The sequence below is a fragment of the Salvelinus fontinalis genome, chromosome 21 (genome assembly GCF_029448725.1).
Source record: "Salvelinus fontinalis isolate EN_2023a chromosome 21, ASM2944872v1, whole genome shotgun sequence".
NCBI lineage: Eukaryota > Metazoa > Chordata > Actinopteri > Salmoniformes > Salmonidae > Salvelinus > Salvelinus fontinalis.
Genome location: NC_074685.1, coordinates 46339203 through 46362507, shown reverse-complemented (window position 1 = coordinate 46362507; position 23305 = coordinate 46339203). Strand labels below are relative to the sequence as shown.

The following is a 23305-nucleotide window of genomic DNA, read 5'->3' as shown; positions in this document are numbered from 1 at the left end:
GGATAGGAGACGGCAAAACCAATTAGGAATCAATTAAGATTACTTCAGTAGAAAACAAATGACCTAAACAAAATCGGTATTTTACTGTATGTCATAGAATCAGTGTTTTCGCGATATATGCAGGTAAAAATGCTTGATTTTGATGCAGCAATTCTGGCATTTGCATGATAATTTCCTAATAAATTAGTCTGATTTCTCATAAAATAAGAAACGTTTGAAATCTGCTGCTTACCAAGCTTGTGTGTGTGGGTTCTGAAGGCAAACGGGTATATGGGATATGAGTTATAAGTGCAAGCCACGTCTGCGTTTGTAACTGTGGAAGGAATCAAAAACACACAGATGAATAGGCCAGATGACTAATCTGAAATGGTCTATTCAACAACTGCATCAGCATACAGAAAATACACATACACTGAATATACAAAAGTATGTGGACACCCCTTTAAATTAGTGGATGTGGCTATTTCAACCACACCCATTGCTGACAGGTGTATAAAATCGAGCACACAGCCATGCAATCTCCATAGACAAACATTGGCAGTAAAATGGCCTTACTGAAGAGATCAGTGACTTTTAACCTGGCACCGTCATAGGATGCCAACTTTCCAACAAGTCAGTTCGTCAAATTACTGCTGTGCTAGAGCTGACCCCGGTCAACTGTAAGTGCTGGTATTGTGACGTGGAAACGTCTAGGAGCAACAACGGCTCAGCCGCGAAGTGGTAGGCCACACAAGCTCACAGAACGAGACCGCCCAGTCTTGAAGTGCGTAGCGCGTAAAAATCGTCTGTCTTTGGTTGCAACACTTACTACCTAGTTCCAAACTGCCTCTGGAAGCAACGTCAGCACAAAAACTGTTTGTCGAGTGCTTCATGAAATGGGTTTCCATGCCCGAGCAACCGCACACAAGCCTAAGATCACCATGCGCAATGCCAAGCGTCGGCTGGAGTGGTGTAAAGCTCCCCGTCATTGGACTCTGGAGCAGTGGAAACTCGTTCTCTGGAGTGATGAATCACGCATCACCACCTGGCAGTCCAACGGACGAATTTGGGTTTGGCAATGTCAGGAAAAAGCTAACTGCCCCAATGCATAGTGCCAACTGTACATTTTGGTGGAGGAGGAATAATGGTCTGATGAGAAGGGAAATCTTAACGCTACAGCATACAATGCCATTCTAAACGATTATGTGCTTTCAACTTGGTGGCAACAGTTTGGGGAAGGCCCTTTCCTGTTTCAGCATGACCCATACCCCCGTGCACAAAGCGAGGTCCATACAAAATTGGTTTGTTGAGATCAGTGTGGAAGAACTTGACTGGACTGCACAGAGCCCTGACCTCAATCTCATCGAACACCTTTGGGATGATATGGAACGCCGACTGCGAGCCAGGCCTAATCGCCCAACATCAGCGCCAGAACTCACTAATGCTCGTGGCTGAATGGAAGTAAGCCCCCGATGCAATGTTCTAACATCTAGTGGAAAGCCTTCCTAGAAGAGTTGAGGCTGTTATAGCACCAAAGGGGGGACCAACTCCATATTAATGCCCATGATTTTGGAATGAGATGTCCGACGAGCAGGTGTCCACATACTTTTGGTCATGTAGTATATTTCAAGGGCAGTTTAGCAAATCAAATCAAACCAAATCAAATGTTATTTGTCACTTGCGCCGAATACAACAGGTGTAGACGTTACCGTGAAATGCTTACTTACAAGCCCCTTAACTAACAATGCAGTTCAAGAAAGAGTTAAGAAAATATTTACCAAATATCTAAAGTTTAAAAAAATTATAAAAGTAACACTATAAAATAACAATAACGAGGCTATATACAGAGGGTACCGGTACCAAGTCAATGTGCAGGGGTACATGTTAGTCAAGGTAATTTGTACATGTAGGTAGGGGTAAAGTGACTAAAGATAATTGACAGTGCGTAGCAGCAGTGTAAAAACAAATGGAGTGGGGCGGGGTCGATGTAAATAGTCTGGGTAGCCATTTGATTAAATGTTCAGCAGTCTTAAGGCTTGGGGGTAGAAGCTGTTAAAGAGCCTTTTGGTCCTATACTTGGGTGCTCCGGTACCAATGCAATGAGAAAACATTAGCGAAACACCCATTTAACGTCCATTTACAAAACAGGAAAAGGGAAAAGGAAACCAGTAAAAGGGAAAACACATCATCGTGCATCACTTAGCCTACATGATACGCTGGTATTTTTCCATAAATGCTGCTGATGTCTTGCGGATAAATGTGATACTGACACAAAAAACAAAAAAACTGGTTCAAAATAGCTCCCAAGCTTTACAAGCCATTACCAGATAGAAAAGAAAAGAGCTACTGTTACTACCTCCTGGACTAATGACAACACAAATACATTTGTGCATAATGACCCAGATGGAGGGGGGGGTTGGCTATCTCAAAGTGATAAATTCCCTCATTCCCATGTCCCACTGACTTGTAATTACAAAATAAATGTTTTCCAGTGGAAGAAGTCAAGAGCAGAAGTTGAATGTATGTCCCTGACAACGTAATGGGGAGAGGGATTGGACAAGCATTGTGCTGCACACAGTGAGTGGAGTGCCTCTCTGAACTTACACAGACACACAGACACAGACAGAAACACAAAGGCAGATACACAGACAAACACCCAACCAGACACACACAACATACCTTTATTTCCTGGAGGGATGACGGTGGTCACAGACATCATCAGATACATGCCAGCAATGAAGGGCTGTCTGTGGAAAGAGAATAGACAAAGAGGCCAAGTCAAACACTGATCTGGATTCAACGGATGGTGAGATGATTTTACAATGACTCTATACAGGGTGGATAGTTTGTTAGTGGACACTGATCTGAAGTCAGTTTTACACTGACATTTAACTGGATGGATAGCATCATGTTAGTGGTCAGTGATCTGAAGTCAGTTTTACACTGACATTAAACAGGGTGGATAGTATCACGTTAGCGGACACTGATCTGAAGTCTGTTTTATACTGACATTAAACAGGGTGTATAGTATCACGTTAGGTTGGACGTGTGGTGCCAGGATAACAACCTCTCCCTCAACGTGATTAAAGGAGATGATTGTGGACTACAGGAAAAGGAGGACTGAGCACGTTCCCATTCTCATCGACGCGGCTGTAGTGGAGCAGGTTGAGGGCTTCAAGTTCCTTGGTGTCCACATCACCAACAAACTATGATGGTCCAAACACACCAAGACAGTCGTGAAGAGGGCACAACAAAACCTATTCCCCCTCAAGAGAATGAAAATATTTGGCATGGGTCCTCAGATCCTCGAAAATTTCTACAGCTGCACCATCGAGAGCATCCTGACTGGTTGCATCACTGCCTGATTTATGTCTTTTTTTACTTAACACTTCTTTTTCTTAAAACTGCATTGTTGCTTAAGGGTTTGTAAGTCAGTATTTCACTGTAAGGTCTACACTTGTTGTATTCGGCGCATGTGACAAATAACATTCGAATTTGAAAACACTTGTGTTTTTATACTTGGATCTGATCAACAAATGGATTATGTTAATCACAGACTCAACCAAATTATTTCTTTGATTGTTAATCAAAGGGTTAAAATAAGCACATTTCTGCTGTACTCAACCTTTTTATCCAAGTAAAGTACATGTTGGATAAAAATGTCATGACAGATGTCGATAAACTTCCAAATGTTGACAAAACAAAACACTCTCGAGAAGGTGGGATCTTTTTGTGTCTGTAAAATTAATAATGCGAGAAGTGGCAGTGGAAACGTCTTTATACGCAAATATTGATATAATAACAATCATATCGAAGTACAGTTTGAGTCAAGCGATGATATGTTGTGTGGTCTTCTCACTACGACTCTGGAAAGCATACAGTTTATTCAGATGAAATACATGATGATGAACTTCACAGGGTGGTGAAAGTGCACCGTGATGAGCTAGATGCTCCTTTCCAATAAATTTCAAGGGTCTTTTTCTGGTGACATGATGATCAATGCTTGGCTGTCGTTTGACAATTAAAAATGATCTCCCTCTTATCCATAATCATCTCATAATGTATGCTATACCCACACTGTATCTGCAAGGTTTTGGCTGGAGAGACCAAAGTGGGCACATTCGCTCTATGATGCAACATGTATAGTGGAAAAAAACATCAGTAGAGTTGAAAATGCAATGGATTCCCATTTAACTTGTATTGATGGATTCCCATTTAACTTGTATTGGTGGATTCCCATTTAACTTGCATTGATGGATTCCCATTTAACTTGCATTGATGGATTCCCATTTAACTTGCATTGATGGATTCCCATTTAACTTGCATTGATGGATTCCCATTTAACGTGTATTGATGGATTCCCATTTAACTTGCATTGATGGATTCCCATTTAACTTGCATTGATGGATTCCCATTTAACGTGTATTGATGGATTCCCATTTAACGTGTATTGATGGATTCCCATTTAACTTGTATTGATGGACACCCATTTAACTTGTATTGATGGACACCCATTTAACTTGTATTGATGGATTCCCATTTAACTTGTATTGGTGGATTCCCATTTAACTTGTATTGATGGATTCCCATTTAACTTGTATTGATGGAAACCCATTTAACTTGTATTGATGGATTCCCATTTAACTTGTATTGATGGATTCCCATTTAACTTGTATTGATGGATTCCCATTTAACTTGTATTGATGGATTCCCATTTAACTTGTATTGATGGATTCCCATTTAACTTGTATTGATGGATTCCCATTTAACTTGTATTGATGGATTCCCATTTAACTTGTATTGATGGATTCCCATTTAACTTGTATTGATGGATTCCCATTTAACGTGTATTGATGGATTCCCATTTAACTTGCATTGATGGATTCCCATTTAACTTGTATTGATGGATTCCCATTTAACTTGCATTGATGGATTCCCATTTAACTTGTATTGATGGATTCCCATTTAACTTGCATTGATGGAAACCCATTTAACTTGTATTGATGGAAACCCATTTAACTTGTATTGATGGATTCCCATTTAACTTGTATTGATGGAAACCCATTTAACTTGTATTGATGGAAACCCATTTAACTTGTAATGATGGAAACCCATTCAACCTATATTTGTGTTCGGTAAATGGGAATTTAAACGCAAAAGTTATTTTTATGTGCACTACGTCATCACGCACAGCCTTTTATTTGATGGAAACATCTCTGGAGGGAAACATTGCTTTTATGCAGATCTTAGAATGAAAATCTGTCGCCAATTGGATGGAAACCTATCTTATGAGCCAGAATGGCAACAAACTGCTATAATTTGTTATGCCCAGGACACCATAGATAGACATTACTCCCTCTAGTTTGAGCCAGAATGGAGACAGACTGCTACAGACAATAAATGTAGTATGGCAGTGGAGTGAAACTGGAGTATGGAGATAAAGGAGGAAGCGGACCGCAGACGGCACCTTTATCCATCAGCCACCTCTTATTCCATCACTCAGAGGAAACAGTGGAACGCTACAATACGTTTAACGTAGATCACTCAGAGGAACGGTACAATACGTTTAACTTAGGTCAATGACCCGTTTCAATAATGTAATTTCTCTCTGACAGCACCGGGTACAGAAACTATTTATAAATAAAAAAATAAAAAATATACGATTTAAGTGAGAATAGGCGTTGGTCTGAAGCCGAAAAAGAAAGGAAATTCAGATGAGCACCACAATATCTATTGCACCCATGCTCTACCAAGGTTTTCCAGCACCCAGCATTAACCTACTACATTAGCTATGTTGGTATTGTACTTCAGACTATGTGTAGGCAGGTTGCTTAGGATTTAAACCTTCTCAAACGGCTTAATTAATACTATTAGAGGGTGTGGTTCCACAATAATGTGATTTGTACCACATACAAGTTCTTCTTAGGGATCGGCGTCCCGTCAACGGGACAGTTGTAAATCATGCAGCGCCTTGTGTCACCATCACAGATTTTAGAGAAACAACAAATGTTGGTACATATAAGTGTCTTATATCGGCTGAAAGCTTAACTTGTTAATATAACTGCACTCTCCAATTTACAGTAGCTATTACTGCAAGAAAATTCCATGCTATTGTTTGAGGTGAGCTCCTAACAACAAAACACTTTTTTCACCACGATAGGTTTGATAAATTCACCTCTGAAGGTGAAATGTGTACTTACATGCTGAAATCTTGCTCTGATTTATCATCCAAAGGGTCCCAGAGATAACATGAAGTGTCGTTTTGTTAGATAAAATCCTTTTTCATATCATAAAAAGGTCCATATAGCGTGCACAATCAATTTTGTTTTTCCACTCGTTCAATTTGCAAAGAAAGGAATCTTTGAAAATCTAACCCTAAACGTTGTTTCAACCAGTCAAATCACGTTCCTATGTATTCCTCAGAGATCCTAGAACGTAACGAGACTTCACTATATCATTAGGGGTGTAATATATCCTATAGGACACCATATTTGGTCAGAGAGCAACTCCTTCAAGGCACGCCGATGACGAGGGCGGTCTTCACTTGAATGACTTTAACTTTGTCAAATAAGCACCAATTGGGGTCAAAAAAAGCTAGCTAGATAGCCAATGAGCTGGGCTATCTGTCGTAAAATGTAGCTACTAACCTTGTATGACAGCATGCCTTTTCCTTTTGGACAAAACTTATAAGAATATTCAGAGTTATGAAGTTAGTTATAAAGTTATGAAAACTGGTTGTTTTGCAAATGTTGAACTTATGATATGTCTACTAATACTGTAAAAGCTAAATCAAAGTCCAAGTATACAGATTTGATGATATTCTTGCAGAAAAATGTCATATGAATGCAAATGTCTCCTTCATGATTTGCCCAAATGTACCTGGGTGACTTTACACTAAATGTCAAGTAGTTCGCTCATACTTCAAGTTATCCATCTGAAACTTTGCACATACACTGCTGCCATATTGTGGACACCATTGGAATTACAACCAGAGTGATGGCTGGAACAGGGACCTTTCTTTTGGATTTCAAAGATGGTGATTGAAAAAAACAGCAGTTTTTTTCTTTGTATTTTCTTCGACCAGATCTAGTGTTATATTCTCCTACATTCAAGTCATATTTCCACAAACTTCAAAATGTTTCTAAGCAACCTGCTTACACATAGCTTGTAGTACAATACTTACTGTAGTATGTCAAAGCCCTGTGCTGGAAAACCTTGGTAGGTCACGGTTGGAATAAGCATTGTGGTGCTCATCTGAATTTCCTTTCTTTTTCGGCTTCAGACCAATGCCAATTCTCACTTAAAATGTTTTTTTTTTTTTTTTTATCTAGTCCAAATATGGCTGTTCCCCGGGCGCCGAAGACATGGATATCGATTATGGCAGCCACCCGCACCTCTCTGATTCAGAGGGGTTGGGTTAAATGCAGAAGACAAATTTCAGTTGAATGCATTCAGTTGTTCAACTGACTAGGTATCCCCCTTTCAACTATTTGTATCAGTTTGAATCACTTTCAAATGGGGGACTTATATTTGAAGGCTGACTGCAAATTCCACTATTGTGGCTAATCCTTATTGTGGCTAGCTTCACACAGGTGTGCACGGCAGAGTTGAAAGATATCCAACAAATGGAGTTGTTAGTTTGGCACTGTTGATCAGCACACATGATTAAAAAATGTAATGAAGACAGGAGAAGGAGCATACTGGAATGTATTATGGATGTTAAACTGGTGAATTTTTCTTATGCTAGCAAGCATGCACTTGCACACTGCAGTCAGTGCACAATAGAGCCAGGAGTCTCTGTTAACGTCCGATAGCAAAACAAATTCTCGGCAGTTTGTGTTGTGTCCTTTCTGACAGTGAAATGTGGCTAGCTCTTACTGTTGCCTGGACTATGGAGTAGCTAGCTAGCTAGTGTTGCAAAAGCCCATTGCATGCATAGTAAGTTAGCAGCATGACCATTTGTCCAAAGTTTAGGGTTGGTTTTGAGCTGATGTATGTTAGCTTGCTAGCTATGTTTTGTGGAAAGGACTGGGATTTGGACATGAACTAGCTATCATTAGCTAGCTTCAGCTGTTTTTGTCTGGCTCTAACTAGCTAGCTCGCTAATGGCTGAAGTTATTTGTGTAACAAACCTTCCATAAACAAAAATAGCTAGCTACCTTTCTTTGCCTGTTTGTTAGCTAGCTAGTTAGCTAGCTAGAGTTCAGCTGACTGGTGTTAGCTAGCTAGCTACAGAGGCTAGCTGCTGGACTTTGTACAATCAAACACACATTAGCTAAGTAACGTTAGCTAGCTAGCTACCTAGCTAATTAAAATGGTCAGAAATGCTACAAAAAGGTAGCACATTGTTGGTTCTTAATGGTCAGAAATGAGCATGTGGGATCGATAAATTATAAATGTAATAAACTGTTGCACCTACAAATTTAGTCAAGTCCAATGGTCACTTTATGGACAGTATAGTCTCGTTTTAATCCGACATTTAGAATTTGAGCTGGGTAGGCGCAAGAAATACTCTCAAAACTAAATTGTTAACGACCCTGTTAAAAAAATCATACATGTGGTTCTCGGTAACGGACGGACAGTTCCATGACCTCCAATCAGGTTGATTTTCTCATTTTCAACTAGATTTGCTTCATATTGGCTTAGATATGACGGGAGATTTTAGCTTCAAACAATGCCTATAATAAATCCTAGTCTTTTTTTTCTTCATGAATAGCATACTTTTTTAGTAGTATTTATCCACCGTTTCATCCGTTGTTTTAATTCAGATAAGGGGGTCAATAGAAAGTGTTGGGTTGGACATCATTCCACTCACATCACACTTATGATGCTGCCCACAGTTGATAAGTATTGTAGGTAAATAGGTCATACCAGGGATCTCAAATGGGGCCCTATTCCCTATGTAGTGCACTATATTTGACAAAAGCCTTATCGGCCATGTCAAAAAGTAGTGCAATATAAAGGGAATATGGTGCCATTTGGGACGCAACCCAATACAAGTACAATGTTCTCTCTGTTCAACTGAATGAATCACCCAAATTGGGTTGTTTGTGTCTGTCCCAACCCAAACCAACTAGCCTGTGAAGCTGCAGACATATACAACGGTTATAAATTACAGTAAATGATTACATAGTATTTCCTGTAAATATGGAAATGTACTACAGGTAATTGATATAATACTTACGGTTTGGAAGTCATTCGTAAGGTAAGTCCTGAGCAATCTCTATGGTGGTCTGAAACAAAAAAACGTGCAATTAGCCGACAACAAATTAACGAATGAAACAGAATGCTGTTTTGATGAAGCCCAGTCCGATTCACTCTCTACTGCAGGTGTTCCTTTACGACTGTAAAGCACCGTAATACATTATTCAATTACAGCACTATTATGGCTCCCTATTATCTTCACGGTACACTACTTTGGACCAGGGCCCATAGGGTTCTGGTTGAAAGTAGTGCACCATTTAGGGAATAGGGTGCCATTTAGGACACCTTTTGAGTCGTCGTCGTCCCCCCCTCCCACCCAATATGCTAGCCATGTCTACACAGGGGGGTTTAAGCAAACACCGGACAAGCCCATTGAAGTAAGCTAGCGCCGCGGCGGCTAGCTGTAGCCCCAGAGCTCCTGCCCCTGTGGCTACACAGCAATACCATAGGGTTTATTTCTGGAGCTGCCTATTAACATACAATAATCCTGAGAAGCTGGTCTGCATTCTAATACATGTGGGCAGGCACACAACACACACATCTGTACTCCCCAGAGAGCACTCATTTGCATAGTTAATTGTTTAAATTCCAGCATTCATGTCCAGCATTTTAATCAACTTCTTAATTTCCTGCACTAATGTGTTATTATTTACACACTGTGTCACACTTATTTTGTCTTGGTGTGCCTCCATTTACAAAAATGTTTTAAAAAATACAAAAAAACTTTCCTTGACTGAATAATTATTCTCCTCTTTGACTGTGACTACACAGCAGGTATTACAGTTCACTCCCAAAGCTATTGACTGTTTTTGTGCTTGCCAGTTAGCTAGTAGGTCTCAGGTTGTTAGCAGCCAATGGCTAGCCGTCTCTTACTGACGATAAAAAAGGATGATTGCCGTCACTTATTTGAGTCAGTACTGAATTATTTAACGTGACAAATCAAACATTAAACCTTCATGGTAACCTGGTTAACAATTCATTTAGACCCGGCATTTATTTGCTGAATTATGTGCAGTTGCCCAGCTACTAAAAGAGACAGGCGATTTGAGACTCAGCGTTTAGTTGAAGTTTTACGGTAACAACTACACCATTATCCTCAAACATCTGTTTTTTATATATTTTTTAATATTTTATTTAACCTTTATTTAACTAGGCAAGTCAGATAAGAACAAATTCTTATTTACAATGACAGCCTAGGAACAGTGGGTTAACTGCCTTGTTCAGGGGCAGAACAACAGATTTTTACCTTGTCAGCTCGGGGATTCAGTCCATCAACCTTTCGGTTACGGGCCCAACGCTCTAATCACTAGGATACCTGCCGTTTTACGGTAATTAACTACACCATTATCCTCAAACATCTGTTTTATGGTAATTAACTACACCATTATCCTCAAACGTCTGTTTTATGGTAATTAACTACACCATTATCCTCAAACGTCTGTTTTATGGTAATTAACTGCACCATTATCCTCAAACATCTGTTGAGCGTCTCTTTGTTTTCTAGGTAAATGTACTGGCGGTCTTCCACCAAAACAACTATTGTTGTGATTCGGGTCATAGACATGCAACATTTGCATGCTGCCTCAAGGCAGCCCGGTAATGTCAGGCAGCCCAGTAATTCCAGGCAGCCCAGCCATGTCAGGCAGCCCAGTCATTCCAGGCAGCCCAGTCATTCCAGGCAGCCCAGTCATGTCAGGCAGCCCAGTCATGTCAGGCAGCCCAGTCATGTCAGGCAGCCCCAGTCATTCCAGGCAGCCCAGTCATTCCAGACAACCCAGTCATTCCAAGCAGCCCAGTCATTCCAGACAGCCCAGTCATTCCAGACAGCCCAGTCATTCCAGACAGCCCAGTCATTTCAGGCAGCCCAGTCAATCCAGGCAGCCCAGTAATTTCAGGCAGCCCAGTAATTTCAGGCAGCCCAGTTATTTCCCTAAGAAAAGCCCCTTTATTGTGTGCCTGTCCTGACTTATATTGGGGAGAAGAGACAGCCACTCCAATGTAGTATTCTAATGCCAATACACTCCCCTATTGGGCCCTGGTCAAAATTAGAGCACTACATAGGGAATAGGGTGCCCTTTGGGAAGCAAACTCCCTCAATGCACAATCAATGGCCACTTAGTAAAAGAACTCTCTGTCAGCTGCCACTGGGGGCGAAGCCCGTCGCAACGAACGTGGAACATCACAAAGGTTTGCTGTTGAGTCTTTTGGGAGCTCATTGTGGGGGAAGAGAACAATAACCACTTAATGTTGTGGGGGAACAATAACTGTTTTGAGTCCCTAATTAAAATAATCTGGTCGTGAAAGCCTGAATAAAACAAAACTGGAAACGCTTGGTGATAAACACGTATTAACTATGAGAGTAATGAACTGTACAATAATTACCAGGTACTGTATTTGAATACAAAGCAGGCACAATATTACAGTCCAGGTGAATTCATCACTTGTTTTAATACAGGGGTCACCCAATCTGGTTCTGCGGGGGGCTACACGGGTCACCCAATCTGGTTCTGCGGGGGGCTACACGGGTCACCCAATCTGGTTCTGCGGGGGGCTACACGGGTCACCCAATCTGGTTCTGCGGGGCTACACGGGTCACCCAATCTGGTTCTGCGGGGCTACACGGGTCACCCAATCTGGTTCTGCGGGGGGCTACACGGGTCACCCAATCTGGTTCTGCGGGGGGCTACACGGGTCACCCAATCTGGTTCTGCGGGGCTACACGGGTCACCCAATCTGGTTCTGCGGGGATACACGGGTCACCCAATCTGGTTCTGCGGGGGGCTACACGGGTCACCCAATCTGGTTCTGCGGGGGGCTACACGGGTCACCCAATCTGGTTCTGCGGGGCTACATGGGTCACAGACTTTTGTTTCAACCCAGCCCTAAAACAGATTAATTGATTGGCTGAAAGGGGTGTGTTAATGCTGGACTGGATCAGACCCCTGTATGGCATGTAGCTCCAGGACCATTCATTCCTGCTTTTCCCCTCATGATTCCAGGAATATTCCAACCAGGATTTCTGGAAAACCTGGACATTTTGGGAAACTTACAGGGAATTTTGCACCAATTACCACTCACCTCTAAAAGCGTGGACATCCCCATAGTGGATTTGCAGCACAAAGTAAGTGATTCTGGATTTCCCTCCAACTTTAAAACCGACATCTGGGATTGAAAAAAGAAAGAAAAAAAGACAGGCACCAGTAATTAAGGTCTCTGTGAGGGCTGCAAGGCTGAGATGCACTGATAAGGAAAGAACTCATTGGAGAGCAATTACAATAACGCAGGCTAAAGCCGCAGGATTACCAATCATGGATCTACTCTCTCCAGAGCTCACTGGGGTAGAGTCTGATCTCTACTCTCTCCAGAGCTCACTGGGGTAGAGTCTGATCTCTACTCTCTCCAGAGCTCACTGGGGTAGAGTCTGATCTCTACTCTCTCCAGAGCTCACTGGGGTAGAGTCTGATCTTTACTCTCTCCAGAGCTCACTGGGGTAGAGTCTGATCTCTACTCTCTCCAGAGCTCACTGGGGTAGAGTCTGATCTCTACTCTCTCCAGAGCTCACTGGGGTAGAGTCTGATCTCTACTATCTCCAGAGAGCACTGGGGTAGAGTCTGATCTCTCCAGTGAGAGAGAGATGGAGAAGAGAGAAAGACGGAGAGAAAGATGGAAGGCACAAAGAGAGAGAAAGATGAAGCAGAAAGAGTGCGATTGGGGGGAGAGAGAGAAAGATCAAATGGCGAGAGAGAGAGAGATTAAAGGGAAAAAGAAAGACAGAGACTGTGTACCTGGGGGTAGCCTGGTGGGTGGGGCATTTCGGGCCCAGGCGTACATGATGGAGGCTTCGTCCTCACAGGTCCCCTTGACACTCCCACAGTCCCTGAAAGAAGCAAACAACAGCACTGGGTCAATACAGCCCCTCCCGTCTCTGGTCTCAACTAGGTCCAGAGTTGGATGGACTCTACGTGGGAACAATATTGATGAGTCACACACACACACAGAACTATAATACTATCATATCCTAGAACGACATCCATCTACACCACAACAGAACTATCATATCCTAGAACACCATCCATCTACACCACAACAGAAATATCATATCCTAGAACACCATCCATCTACACCACAACAGATCATACTATCATATCCTAGAACACCATCCATCTACACCACAACAGAACTATCATATCCTAGAACACCATCCATCTACACCACAACAGAACTATCATATCCTAGAACACCATCCATCTACACCACAACAGAAATATCATATCCTAGAACACCATCCATCTACACCACAACAGAACTATCATATCCTAGAACACCATCCATCTACACCACAACAGATCATACTATCATATCCTAGAACACCATCCATCTACACCACAACAGAACTATCATATCCTAGAACACCATCCATCTACACCACAACAGAACTATCATATCCTAGAACACCATCCATCTACACCCCAACAGAACTATCATATCCTAGAACCCCATCCATCTAAACCCAACAGAACTATCATACTATCATATCCTAGAACACCATCCATCTACACCACAACAGAACTATCATATCCTAGAACACCATCCATCTACACCACAACAGAACTATCATATCCTAGCACACCATCCATCTACACCACAACAGAACTATCATATCCTAGAACACAGAAGGTAATAGTGTGCCCCTGACTTGATATGGAGACCGGCAGTTATGGTTAAAGGCCAGTAACGCCTTACATTGTTTCTCCTGATAGCTAGTGTCTAGAAGATATTCCCATCATTTGTTCCAAATGAATACACCACACTCAAAGATTAGGAGCAAGCAGCAGCAGCAGTAGCAGACGCTTCCGTTAAGAGCCTCATGCCTCCCAGATTCCATTTCATGCCTTTGTGCGTTCTGGGAAACACCATTAAAAGCATATTGTCTTCACTTTTGACACAATAATGACTAACCTTACTACTTTTCACCCTATTCTTCCTGTTACAGAGAGTTCACAGCTTGAACGTGTAGCAGTGTGTACTCATCATTGATGTTGTCCCCCCTGTAGCTCTCGAGTGTGTTGCACAGGAGAGCCGGTGCAACGAGGGCTAGGTGACACGAGTGGGTTAAAAACAGAGCGTTCCTTTTTCAGGAGAGTTTTTTTTTTAGCTCGATGTGGAATTGGGTGGATGTGCTAGCTGTGGGCTAAGCAAGTGTTCTGATTGGGTAGACACATTGTGTTCGTCCCAAATGGCACCCAGCCTCTTTATAGTGCACTAGGTAGCGACTAGGGTGCCATTTGGAACGAACGCTCTTCGTATGGCCTATTTTCGTGCCCCCCCACTGATCCTCCAGAGCTTCCTTGTGATTTCAGAAGCAGCTTCACAGGCAGTTTCAGAATATATCTCAACCGCTTTTCACTCGAGGAATGCCAAATGTGCTTTCAGAGTAGGGAGGAATTTGAAAATCACCCCCGCAGGATAGCTGAAGAAGAGATGAATTTTTTTCATGAAAAACAGGATAACCGAATGGATGAAGGAATTAAAGCCCGAATGGCTTTAGTCATAGTCAACACACAGTGCTCTTTAAAATCCAGGTTTGATTAGAAAATGTCCTCATTTCTTTGTGTATTTTTGCTGTGCGACTCTAGAGGTGTATTCTTATTTGACCCTCCCAGACACAGGAAGCCAGTAGATGCTGAGCCGTGTTTCACTTGAACGTTGGGGTAGTGTAATGTGGTCTTCGTCTTCCTCATCACCTATACTGAAGAGTCCATTCTGAGGGGAGGAAAGATAAACAACCCCTCCCGACGAGCGACCTGCAGCACACACCCCCCTCACACACCACCCTGTACAGGGCTCCCATGATCTCTGTTGTCGAGGTGACAGCAGTTGCTATGGTAACGGGCAAGTTTATCAGTGAGCGTCTGAAGAGGTCTCTTCTTCCTCTTCCCTCTGTTTCTTCTCCTTTTTTCTCTCTTGTGCGTCTCTCTCTTCTGCCCCTCTCCCTCCCTCTTCTGCCCCTCTCTCTCTCCTGGCTCTCTCCTGGCTCTCACTCTCTCTCGCTCTCTCCTGGCTCTCTCTCTCCTGGCTCTCTCTCTCCTGGCTCTCTCTCTCCTGGCTCTCTCTCTCTCCTGGCTCTCTCTCTCTCCTGGCTCTCTCTCTCTCCTGGCTCTCTCTCTCTCCTGACTCTCTCTCTCTCGGCTCTCTCTCTCTCCTGGCTCTCTCTCTCTCCTGGCTCTCTCTCTCTCCTGGCTCTCGCTCTCTCCTGGCTCGCGCTCTCTCCTGGCTCGCGCTCTCTCCTGGCTCGCGCTCTCTCCTGGCTCGCGCTCTCTCCTGGCTCGCGCTCTCTCCTGGCTCGCGCTCTCTCCTGGCTCGCGCTCTCTCTCTCTCTCTCTCCTGGCTCGCTCTCCTGGCTCGCTCTCCTGGCTCTCTCCTGGCTCTCTCCTGGCTCTCTCCTGGCTCTCTCTGGCTCTCTCTCTCTCTCCTGGCTATCTCTCTCTCTCCTGGCTATCTCTCTCTCTCCTGGCTATCTCTCTCTCTCCTGGCTATCTCTCTCTCTCTCCTGGCTATCTCTCTCTCTCCTGGATCTCTTTCCTGGCTCTCTCTCCTGGATCTCTCTCCTGGCTCTCTCTCCTGGCTCTCTCTCCTGGCTCTCTCTCCTGGCTCTCTCTCCTGCCTCTCCCTCTCTCTCTCTCCTGGCTCTCTCTCTCTCCCTCTCCTGGCTCTCTCTCTCTCACTCCTGGCTCTCTCTCTCTCTCTCTCTACCTCTCTCTCTCCTGGCTCTCTCTCTGCCTCTCCTGCCCCTCTCTCTCTCTGCAATGATTAGAGTGGTCCAGCTGATTCTTTAAGTGTAGTAGGACAGTTAAACCCAACACTGATTCTTTAAGTGTAGTAGGACAGTAATACCCAACAATGATTCTTTAAGCGTAGTAGGACAGTTAAACCCAACACTGATTCTTTGTACCCGAAGTGTTGAGGGTGTGGTTTTTATCAAGTCTAGTGCTTGTATTCAGGCTCATAGGGCTGAGGAAGTGAATTTAGTGCTGTCTCTTTGTACATTTGTTCTTCGTTGTGCTACAATGGACAGATCAACAAGTCTTCACTAACACACAACTGTTGTGTGTTCTACAGACTGTCTGTTTGGTCAACCAGGTAGATTCATGTGTAAAGTACTGTAGAAATGCATAGGGATATTCTTGCTACATTGTGAATCAAAGCATGTACTGTGTTGTGGTGTGCTTTGACTTTACCAGTAGTTGGTGGTGGAGACTGGTGTCCGGCAGCCATACAGGAGCATGTGATGGGCTGTGTCCATACTGGCATGAGGCTCAAAGTCCACTGAGGGGAAAGAACAACACAGTTACAGGGTTAAAGCCCTTGGCAAAGCACTTGTCTCCACAGGGTTTGTTTTAGGAGGAGAATTCCACTTGTCAAAGACAATTTATGCTAGTCTCCTCTGATTCTTTGAGAATAATGAGGTTGTTTAGACGCCTTGAAGTCCAGGATGTTTGGACGCCTTGAAGTCCAGGATGTTTGGACGCCTTGAAGTCCAGGATGTTTGGACGCCTTGAAGTCCAGGATGTTTGGACGCCTTGAAGTCCAGGATGTTTGGACGCCTTGAAGTCCAGGATGTTGACTATGTCTTGTTTTTGGATGAAACAACCAGGTCTTCAGAATTTAAAAAAAAACTGACATTTACCTACTGAGTGGACAAAACATTGAGAACACGTTCCTAATATTGAATTGAACCCCTGCCCGCTTTGGCCCTCAGAACAGCCTCAATTCATTGGGGCATGGACTCTATAAGGTGTTGAAAGCATTCCACAGGGATGTTGGCCCATGTTGACTTCAATGCGTCCCACAGTTGTGTCAAGTTGTCTGGCTCTCCTTTTGGTGGCGGACCGTTCTTGATACACATGTGAAACTGTTGAGCGTTAAAAACCCAGCAGCGTTGCAGTTCTTGACACAAACTGACACTTACTACCATACTCCGTTCAAAGGCACTTAAATCTTTTGTCTTGCCCATTCACCCTCTGAATGGCACACATACACAATCCATGTCTCAGGTGTCTCATGGCTTAAAAATCCTTATTTAACCCGTCTCCTCCCCTTCATCTACACTGATTGAAGTGGATTTAACAAGTGACATCAATAAGGGATCATCACTTTCACCTTGATTCTCCTGGTCAGTCTATGTATTCCTAATGTTTTGTACACTCAGTATATACAATGCATTCGTTAAGTATTCAGACCCCTTGACTTTTTCCACAATTTGTTACATTACAGCCTTATTCTAAAATGTATTTTTTTTTTAAATCCCCCCCTCATCAATCTACACACAGTACCCCATAATCAAAAAGCAAAAACAATTTTTTTGACATTTTTAGAAATGAAATATCACATTTACTTAAGTATTCAGACCCTTCACTCAGTACTTTGTTGAAGCACCTTTGGCAGGGATTACAGCATTGAGTCTTCTTGGGTATGACACTACAAGCTTGGCACACCTGTATTTGGGGAGTTTCTCCCATTCTTCATTGCAAATTATCTCAAGGTTGGTCAGGTTGGATGGGGAGCGTTGCTGCACAGCTGTTTTCAGGTCTCTCCAAAGATGTTCGGTCAGGTTCAAGTCCGGGCTCTGGCTGGGCCACCGCTGCGTTGTCTTGGCCGAAGCCACTCCTGCGTTGTCTTGGCTATGTACTTAGGGTTGTTATCCTGTTGGAAGGTGAATCTTCGCCCCAGTCTGAGGTCCTGAGTGATCTGGATCAGGTTTTCTTCAAGGATCTCTCTGTACTTTGCACCGTTCATCTTTGCCTTGATCCTGACTAGTCTCCCAGTCCCTGCCGCTGAATAGCATCCCCACACCATGCTTCACCGTAGGGATGGTAGCAAGTGTCCTCCAGAAGTGACGCTTGGCATTCAGGCCGAAGTGTTCAATCTTGGTTTCATCAGAGCAGAGAATCATTAGGTGCCTTTTGGCAAACTCGAAGCAGGCTGTCATGTGCCTTTTACTGAGGAGTTGCTTCCGTCTGGCTAATCTACCATAAAGGCCTGATTGGTGGTGTGCTGCAGAGATGGTTGTCCTTCTGGAAGGTTCTCCCATCTCCACAGAGGAACTCTGGAGCTCAGTCAGGGTGATCATTGGTGATCTCCCTGACCAAGGTCCTTCTCCTCCGAGTGGTTTGGTGGTTCCAAACTTCTTCCATTTTAGAATGATGGAGGCCACTGTGTTCTTGGGGACCTTCAATGCTGCAGACATGTTTTGGTACCCTTCACCAGATCTGTGCCTCGACATAAATCCTGTCTCGGGGCTCTACGGACAATTTCTTCGACCTCACGGCTTGTTTTTTTCTGACATTCACTGTCAACTGTGGGACCTTTATATAGACAGGTGTGTGCCTTTCCAAATCATGTCCAATCAATTAAATGTACCACAGGTGGACTCCAGTGAAGTTGTAGAAACATCTCAAGGATGATCAATGGAAACAGGATGCACCTGAGCTCAATTTCAGGTCTCATAGCAAAGGGTCCGAATACTTTTGTAAATAAAGGTACGTTTATTTTTAATACATTTGCAAAAAAAAATCGAATAAACCTGTTTTCGCTTTTGTCGTTATGGGGTATTGTGTGTAGATTGACAAGGTAAAACAATAATTAAATCATTTTTAGAACAAGGCAGTAACATAACAAAATGTGGAAAAAGTCAAGGGGTCTGAATACTTTCCGAAGGCACTGTATGGCCAGTGTATATTTATGGCTTACATATATAGCCAGTGTATATATTGTCAGGTTAAACACTCAGTGGCCAGTTTATTAGGTACACCGATCTAGTACCAGGTCAGACAGCCCTTTGCCTCCAGAAAAACCTAAATTCTTTGAGGCATGGAAAGAGATCTAACGTGTGCCAGGAAAACATTCCTCACACCATTACACCACCAGCCTGTACCGTTGACACCAGGCAGGATGGGGCCATGCTGTTTACGCCAAATCCTGACTCTGTAATCAGCATAACGCAACAGGAACCAGGATTCGTCAGACCAGGTCAATCTTTTAGCTGATCGGACTGGAACCCGGTGTGGTCGTCCACTGCAATAGCCCATCTTTGACAAGGACCGCCGAGTTGTGCGTTCTGAGATTCCGTTCTGCACACCACTGTTGTACCTGTGCCGTTACTTGCCTGTTAGCTTCCACGATTCTTTCTATTCTCCTTTCAAACTCTCATCAACTAACTATTTTCGCCCACAGGACTGCCACTGACTGGATGTTTTCTGTTTGTTGCATCATCGACGGTAAACTCTAGACACTGAGATACTAGAACTGGCATGCCTGGCACCGATGACCAAACCACGCTCAGTCGCTTAGGTCACTCGTTTAGCCCATTTCAATGTTCATTTTAAAAGTAACAATGCCTCGATGCCCGTCTGCCTGCTTTATATAGCAAGCCACGGCCACGTGACTCACTGTCTGTAGGAGCGAACAATTTCCGTGAACAGGGTGGTGTATGGCCATGTATATACAGTACATGGCTCTGTGAAAACCTAAAAACAAGCTCAAACAACACAACTGAAAAACAAATTATTGAAAGAGTTCACAGCTCATATTAAATTGGGGAGTAAATTGAGAAGCGTAGGCTACTGTTTATACTCAGAGCATATATTGAAACATTAAAGGTGACACACCCTTCACTTTTTCTTCTTCATTAGGGAAGCCAGGCACTGCAGGCTTGGCAACGGTAGACGCCGGCGAGAGCTTCAGCTCTGACAGAAAGTCAATGCTCTCTCCACATGAAAGTGATGAAAACCCCCAGGACGGGCTACTTGGCGCGGCCCAGTATAATCTCGGACCTGAATAATGAATGGGGCTTTTCTGACAGCAGGCCGAGCGTGGGGGGGGTGCTTCTTTTCTCCTTCATGAATTTTCATAACAGCACCATATGTCAGATTGAGTGTACTGTGTATACAAGGAGAGCAGCAGCAACAGTTTAACGGGTTTTCCTTGAATTCCTGTTTTTTAAGATAACACTTGTTCTTTCTCTATCCTAGCAACGCTATTTGTATAAGTAACAAGAAAATGTCTAAATTGAGGTCTTTTTTTTTTTTTTACTGAAATGAAAGGAGGCCTTTCTTAGCCTTTTAGGTGTATTGTTCGTTTAGTCTAAAAGAGGTTTAAGACTATTCACTCCAGTAACAAATCACATTTTTGGATCACGGTGGTCTGTATTTCTCTGTTGTGAGTTTGGAGGTGAGAGCAGAAGCCCCTTAGCTCAGCGAGCTGCCCTGTGTCCACGGAGACGACACCCCATAATTAGGCAACAAATGCCTTCGCATTAATCACGGCTAAACAGATGTCCTTTACGGGAGGACTGGCGGCTCATGAGAAACGAGTGAGCGAGAGAGAGAGACGATGGAGACATCACTCCTCTCTAAAGCCCTGATCTTGCAACAGACAGGCAGCAGCCCTGTAGGCATGGGGCTCGTCCTGGCTCAACCCTATGGCAAGCAATACTGGCTTTATCCGCCTCAGTAGGCTAAGTTAACACAGGGTTAATCTCTCCCACAGGCCCTATTTACTCATTCTCAGTTATTTTTGGAGGGATGTAGATAGTCATATCTGTATGCTTCAGCAAAATATTCTGGTTGTGGTTGGATTTACATTACGGTTGGAGATAAGAATCAAGAAAGTTTGGTTTGGGATAATAAGGCTTGGGGTGTTCAATTCCGCGAGGCCATGTCATAACCCATGTCGTAACCCGTGGCGTCGAGTTTGTTGTCATAATGAGATTATGCCGATTCAGGCATGTTCTGTTTACAGTACGCAACACAGTGTTGAGAAACTTTAAAACATGTCACAGTCATTGTGGCTATGTCTACGGTGTCCTCATAATGTAAGGTTGTGTTTAGTAACATCAAAACACAGTGTGGTTGTAACTATGTTCTCATAATAGTGTTTCTGACTGGCTGAAGACATGGTGCAGGGTGTCGTTTCACTCGCGCCGAAAATAAATAGAACGCCGCCGTCCGTATTATCCAAAATAATCCTGTGGAAGTCATTTAGAGAAATTGATCATTACGCCAGGGACTTCCTATATCCATCGACTCTCTCTGTAGTGTCTTTCCCCACTGAGAATTGATGCTAATTGCTAAAGATACATGTGTAAGTAAATCACAAGGACTCTTTTTTTATATAAACTGTTTATCTGCTAGATATTGACTACTTCTCTTCTAGTCTTTTCAAGAAACATTTGTGTGTTGAAAATGCCTTAACACTTGTATAATCTATTTTAAACAGACAGACATACCTCACCAGACACACCACTATGGGTTCCTTAACGGTACCCAAACCATAAACAGATCTTCACTTAGTTATCTATAGAGTCATGGTGGAATGATCTGCTACCAGAAGTTACTCAGTTATTATAGAGTCATGTTATGGTGGAATGATCTGCTACCAGAAGTTACTCAGTTATCTATAGAGTCATGGTGGAATGATCTGCTACCAGAAGTTACTCAGTTATCTATAGAGTCATGTCATGGTGGAATGCTCTGCTACCAGAAGTTACTCAGTTATCTATAGAGTCATGTCATGGTGGAATGCTCTGCTACCAGAAGTTACTCAGTTATCTATAGAGTCATGGTGGAATGCTCTGCTACCAGAAGTTACTCAGTTATCTATAGAGTCATGGTGGAATGCTCTGCTACCAGAAGTTACTCAGTTATCTATAGAGTCATGTCATGGTCGAATGCTCTGCTACCAGAGGTTACTCAGTTATCTATAGAGTCATGGTGGAATGATCTGCTACCAGAAGTTACTCAGTTATCTATAGAGTCATGGTGGAATGCTCTGCTACCAGAAGTTACTCAGTTATCTATAGAGTCATGGTGGAATGCTCTGCTACCAGAAGTTACTCAGTTATCTATAGAGTCATGGTGGAATGATCTGCTACCAGAAGTTACTCAGTTATCTATAGAGTCATGGTGGAATGCTCTGCTACCAGAAGTTACTCAGTTATCTATAGAGTCATGGTGGAATGCTCTGCTACCAGAAGTTACTCAGTTATCTATAGAGTCATGGTGGAATGCTCTGCTACCAGAAGTTACTCAGTTATCTATAGAGTCATGGTGGAATGCTCTGCTACCAGAAGTTACTCAGTTATCTATAGATTCATGGTGGAATGCTCTGCTACACTTCAACTATGACAGACAAAATGAGAAAAAAGAATCCAGAAAATCACATTGTAGGATTTTTTATGAATTTATTTGCAAATTATGGTGGAAAATAAGTATTTGGTCAATAACAAAAGTTTATCTCAATACTTTGTTATATACCCTTTGTTGGCAATGACAGAGGTCAAACGTTTTCTGTAAGTCTTCACAAGGTTTTCACACACTGTTGCTGGTATTTTGGCCCATTCCTCCATGCAGATCTCCTCTAGAGCAGGGATGTTTTGGGGCTGTTGCTGGGCAACACGGACTTTCAACTCCCTCCAAAGATTTTCTATGGGGTTGAGATCTGGAGACTGGCTAGGCCACTCCAGGACCTTGAAATGCTTCTTACGAAGCCACTCCTTCGTTGCCTGGGCGGTGTGTTTGGGATCATTGTCATGCTGAAAGACCCAGCCACGTTTCATCTTCAATGCCCTTGCTGATGGTAGGCTTTGTTACTTTGGTCCCAGCTCTCTGCAGGTCATTCACTAGGTCTCCCCGTGTGGTTCTGGGATTTTTGCTCATCGTTCTTGTGATAATTTTGACCCCACGGGGTGAGATCTTGTGTGGAGCCCCAGATCGAGGGAGATTATCAGTGATCTTGTATGTCTTCCATTTCCTAATAATTGCTCCCACAGTTGATTTTTTCAAACCAAGCTGCTTACCTATTGCAGATTCAGTCTTCCCAGCCTGGTGCAGGTCTACAATTTTGTTTCTGGTGTCCTTTGACACCTCTTTGGTCTTGGCCATAGTGGAGTTTGGAGTGTGACTGTTTGAGGTTGTGGACAGGTGTCTTTTATACTGATAACAAGTTCAAACAGGTGCCATTAATACAGGTAACGAGTGGAGGACAGAGGAGCCTCTTAAAGAAGAAGTTGCAGGTCTGTGAGAGCCAGCCAATCTTGCTTGTTTGTAGGTGACCAAATACTTAT

At 43.2% G+C, this 23305-nt stretch overlaps 1 protein-coding gene across 4 annotated transcripts in view; it reads right to left on the bottom strand.

Moving 5' to 3' along the window:
- The window catches only part of pam (peptidylglycine alpha-amidating monooxygenase), a 130518-nt gene that overhangs the window by 76323 nt on the left and 30890 nt on the right, over window positions 1–23305 (bottom strand). For all 4 annotated transcript variants that reach the window (XM_055875512.1, XM_055875511.1, XM_055875514.1 and 1 more), the window contains 6 exons: window positions 16422–16509; window positions 12969–13060; window positions 12262–12345; window positions 9164–9212; window positions 2659–2726; window positions 233–313 (listed from right to left, as the gene is read on the bottom strand). In XM_055875512.1, coding sequence (XP_055731487.1) covers window positions 233–313; window positions 2659–2726; window positions 9164–9212; window positions 12262–12345; window positions 12969–13060; window positions 16422–16509 — 462 coding nt within the window. The remainder of the gene's footprint in view (window positions 1–232; window positions 314–2658; window positions 2727–9163; window positions 9213–12261; window positions 12346–12968; window positions 13061–16421; window positions 16510–23305) is intronic.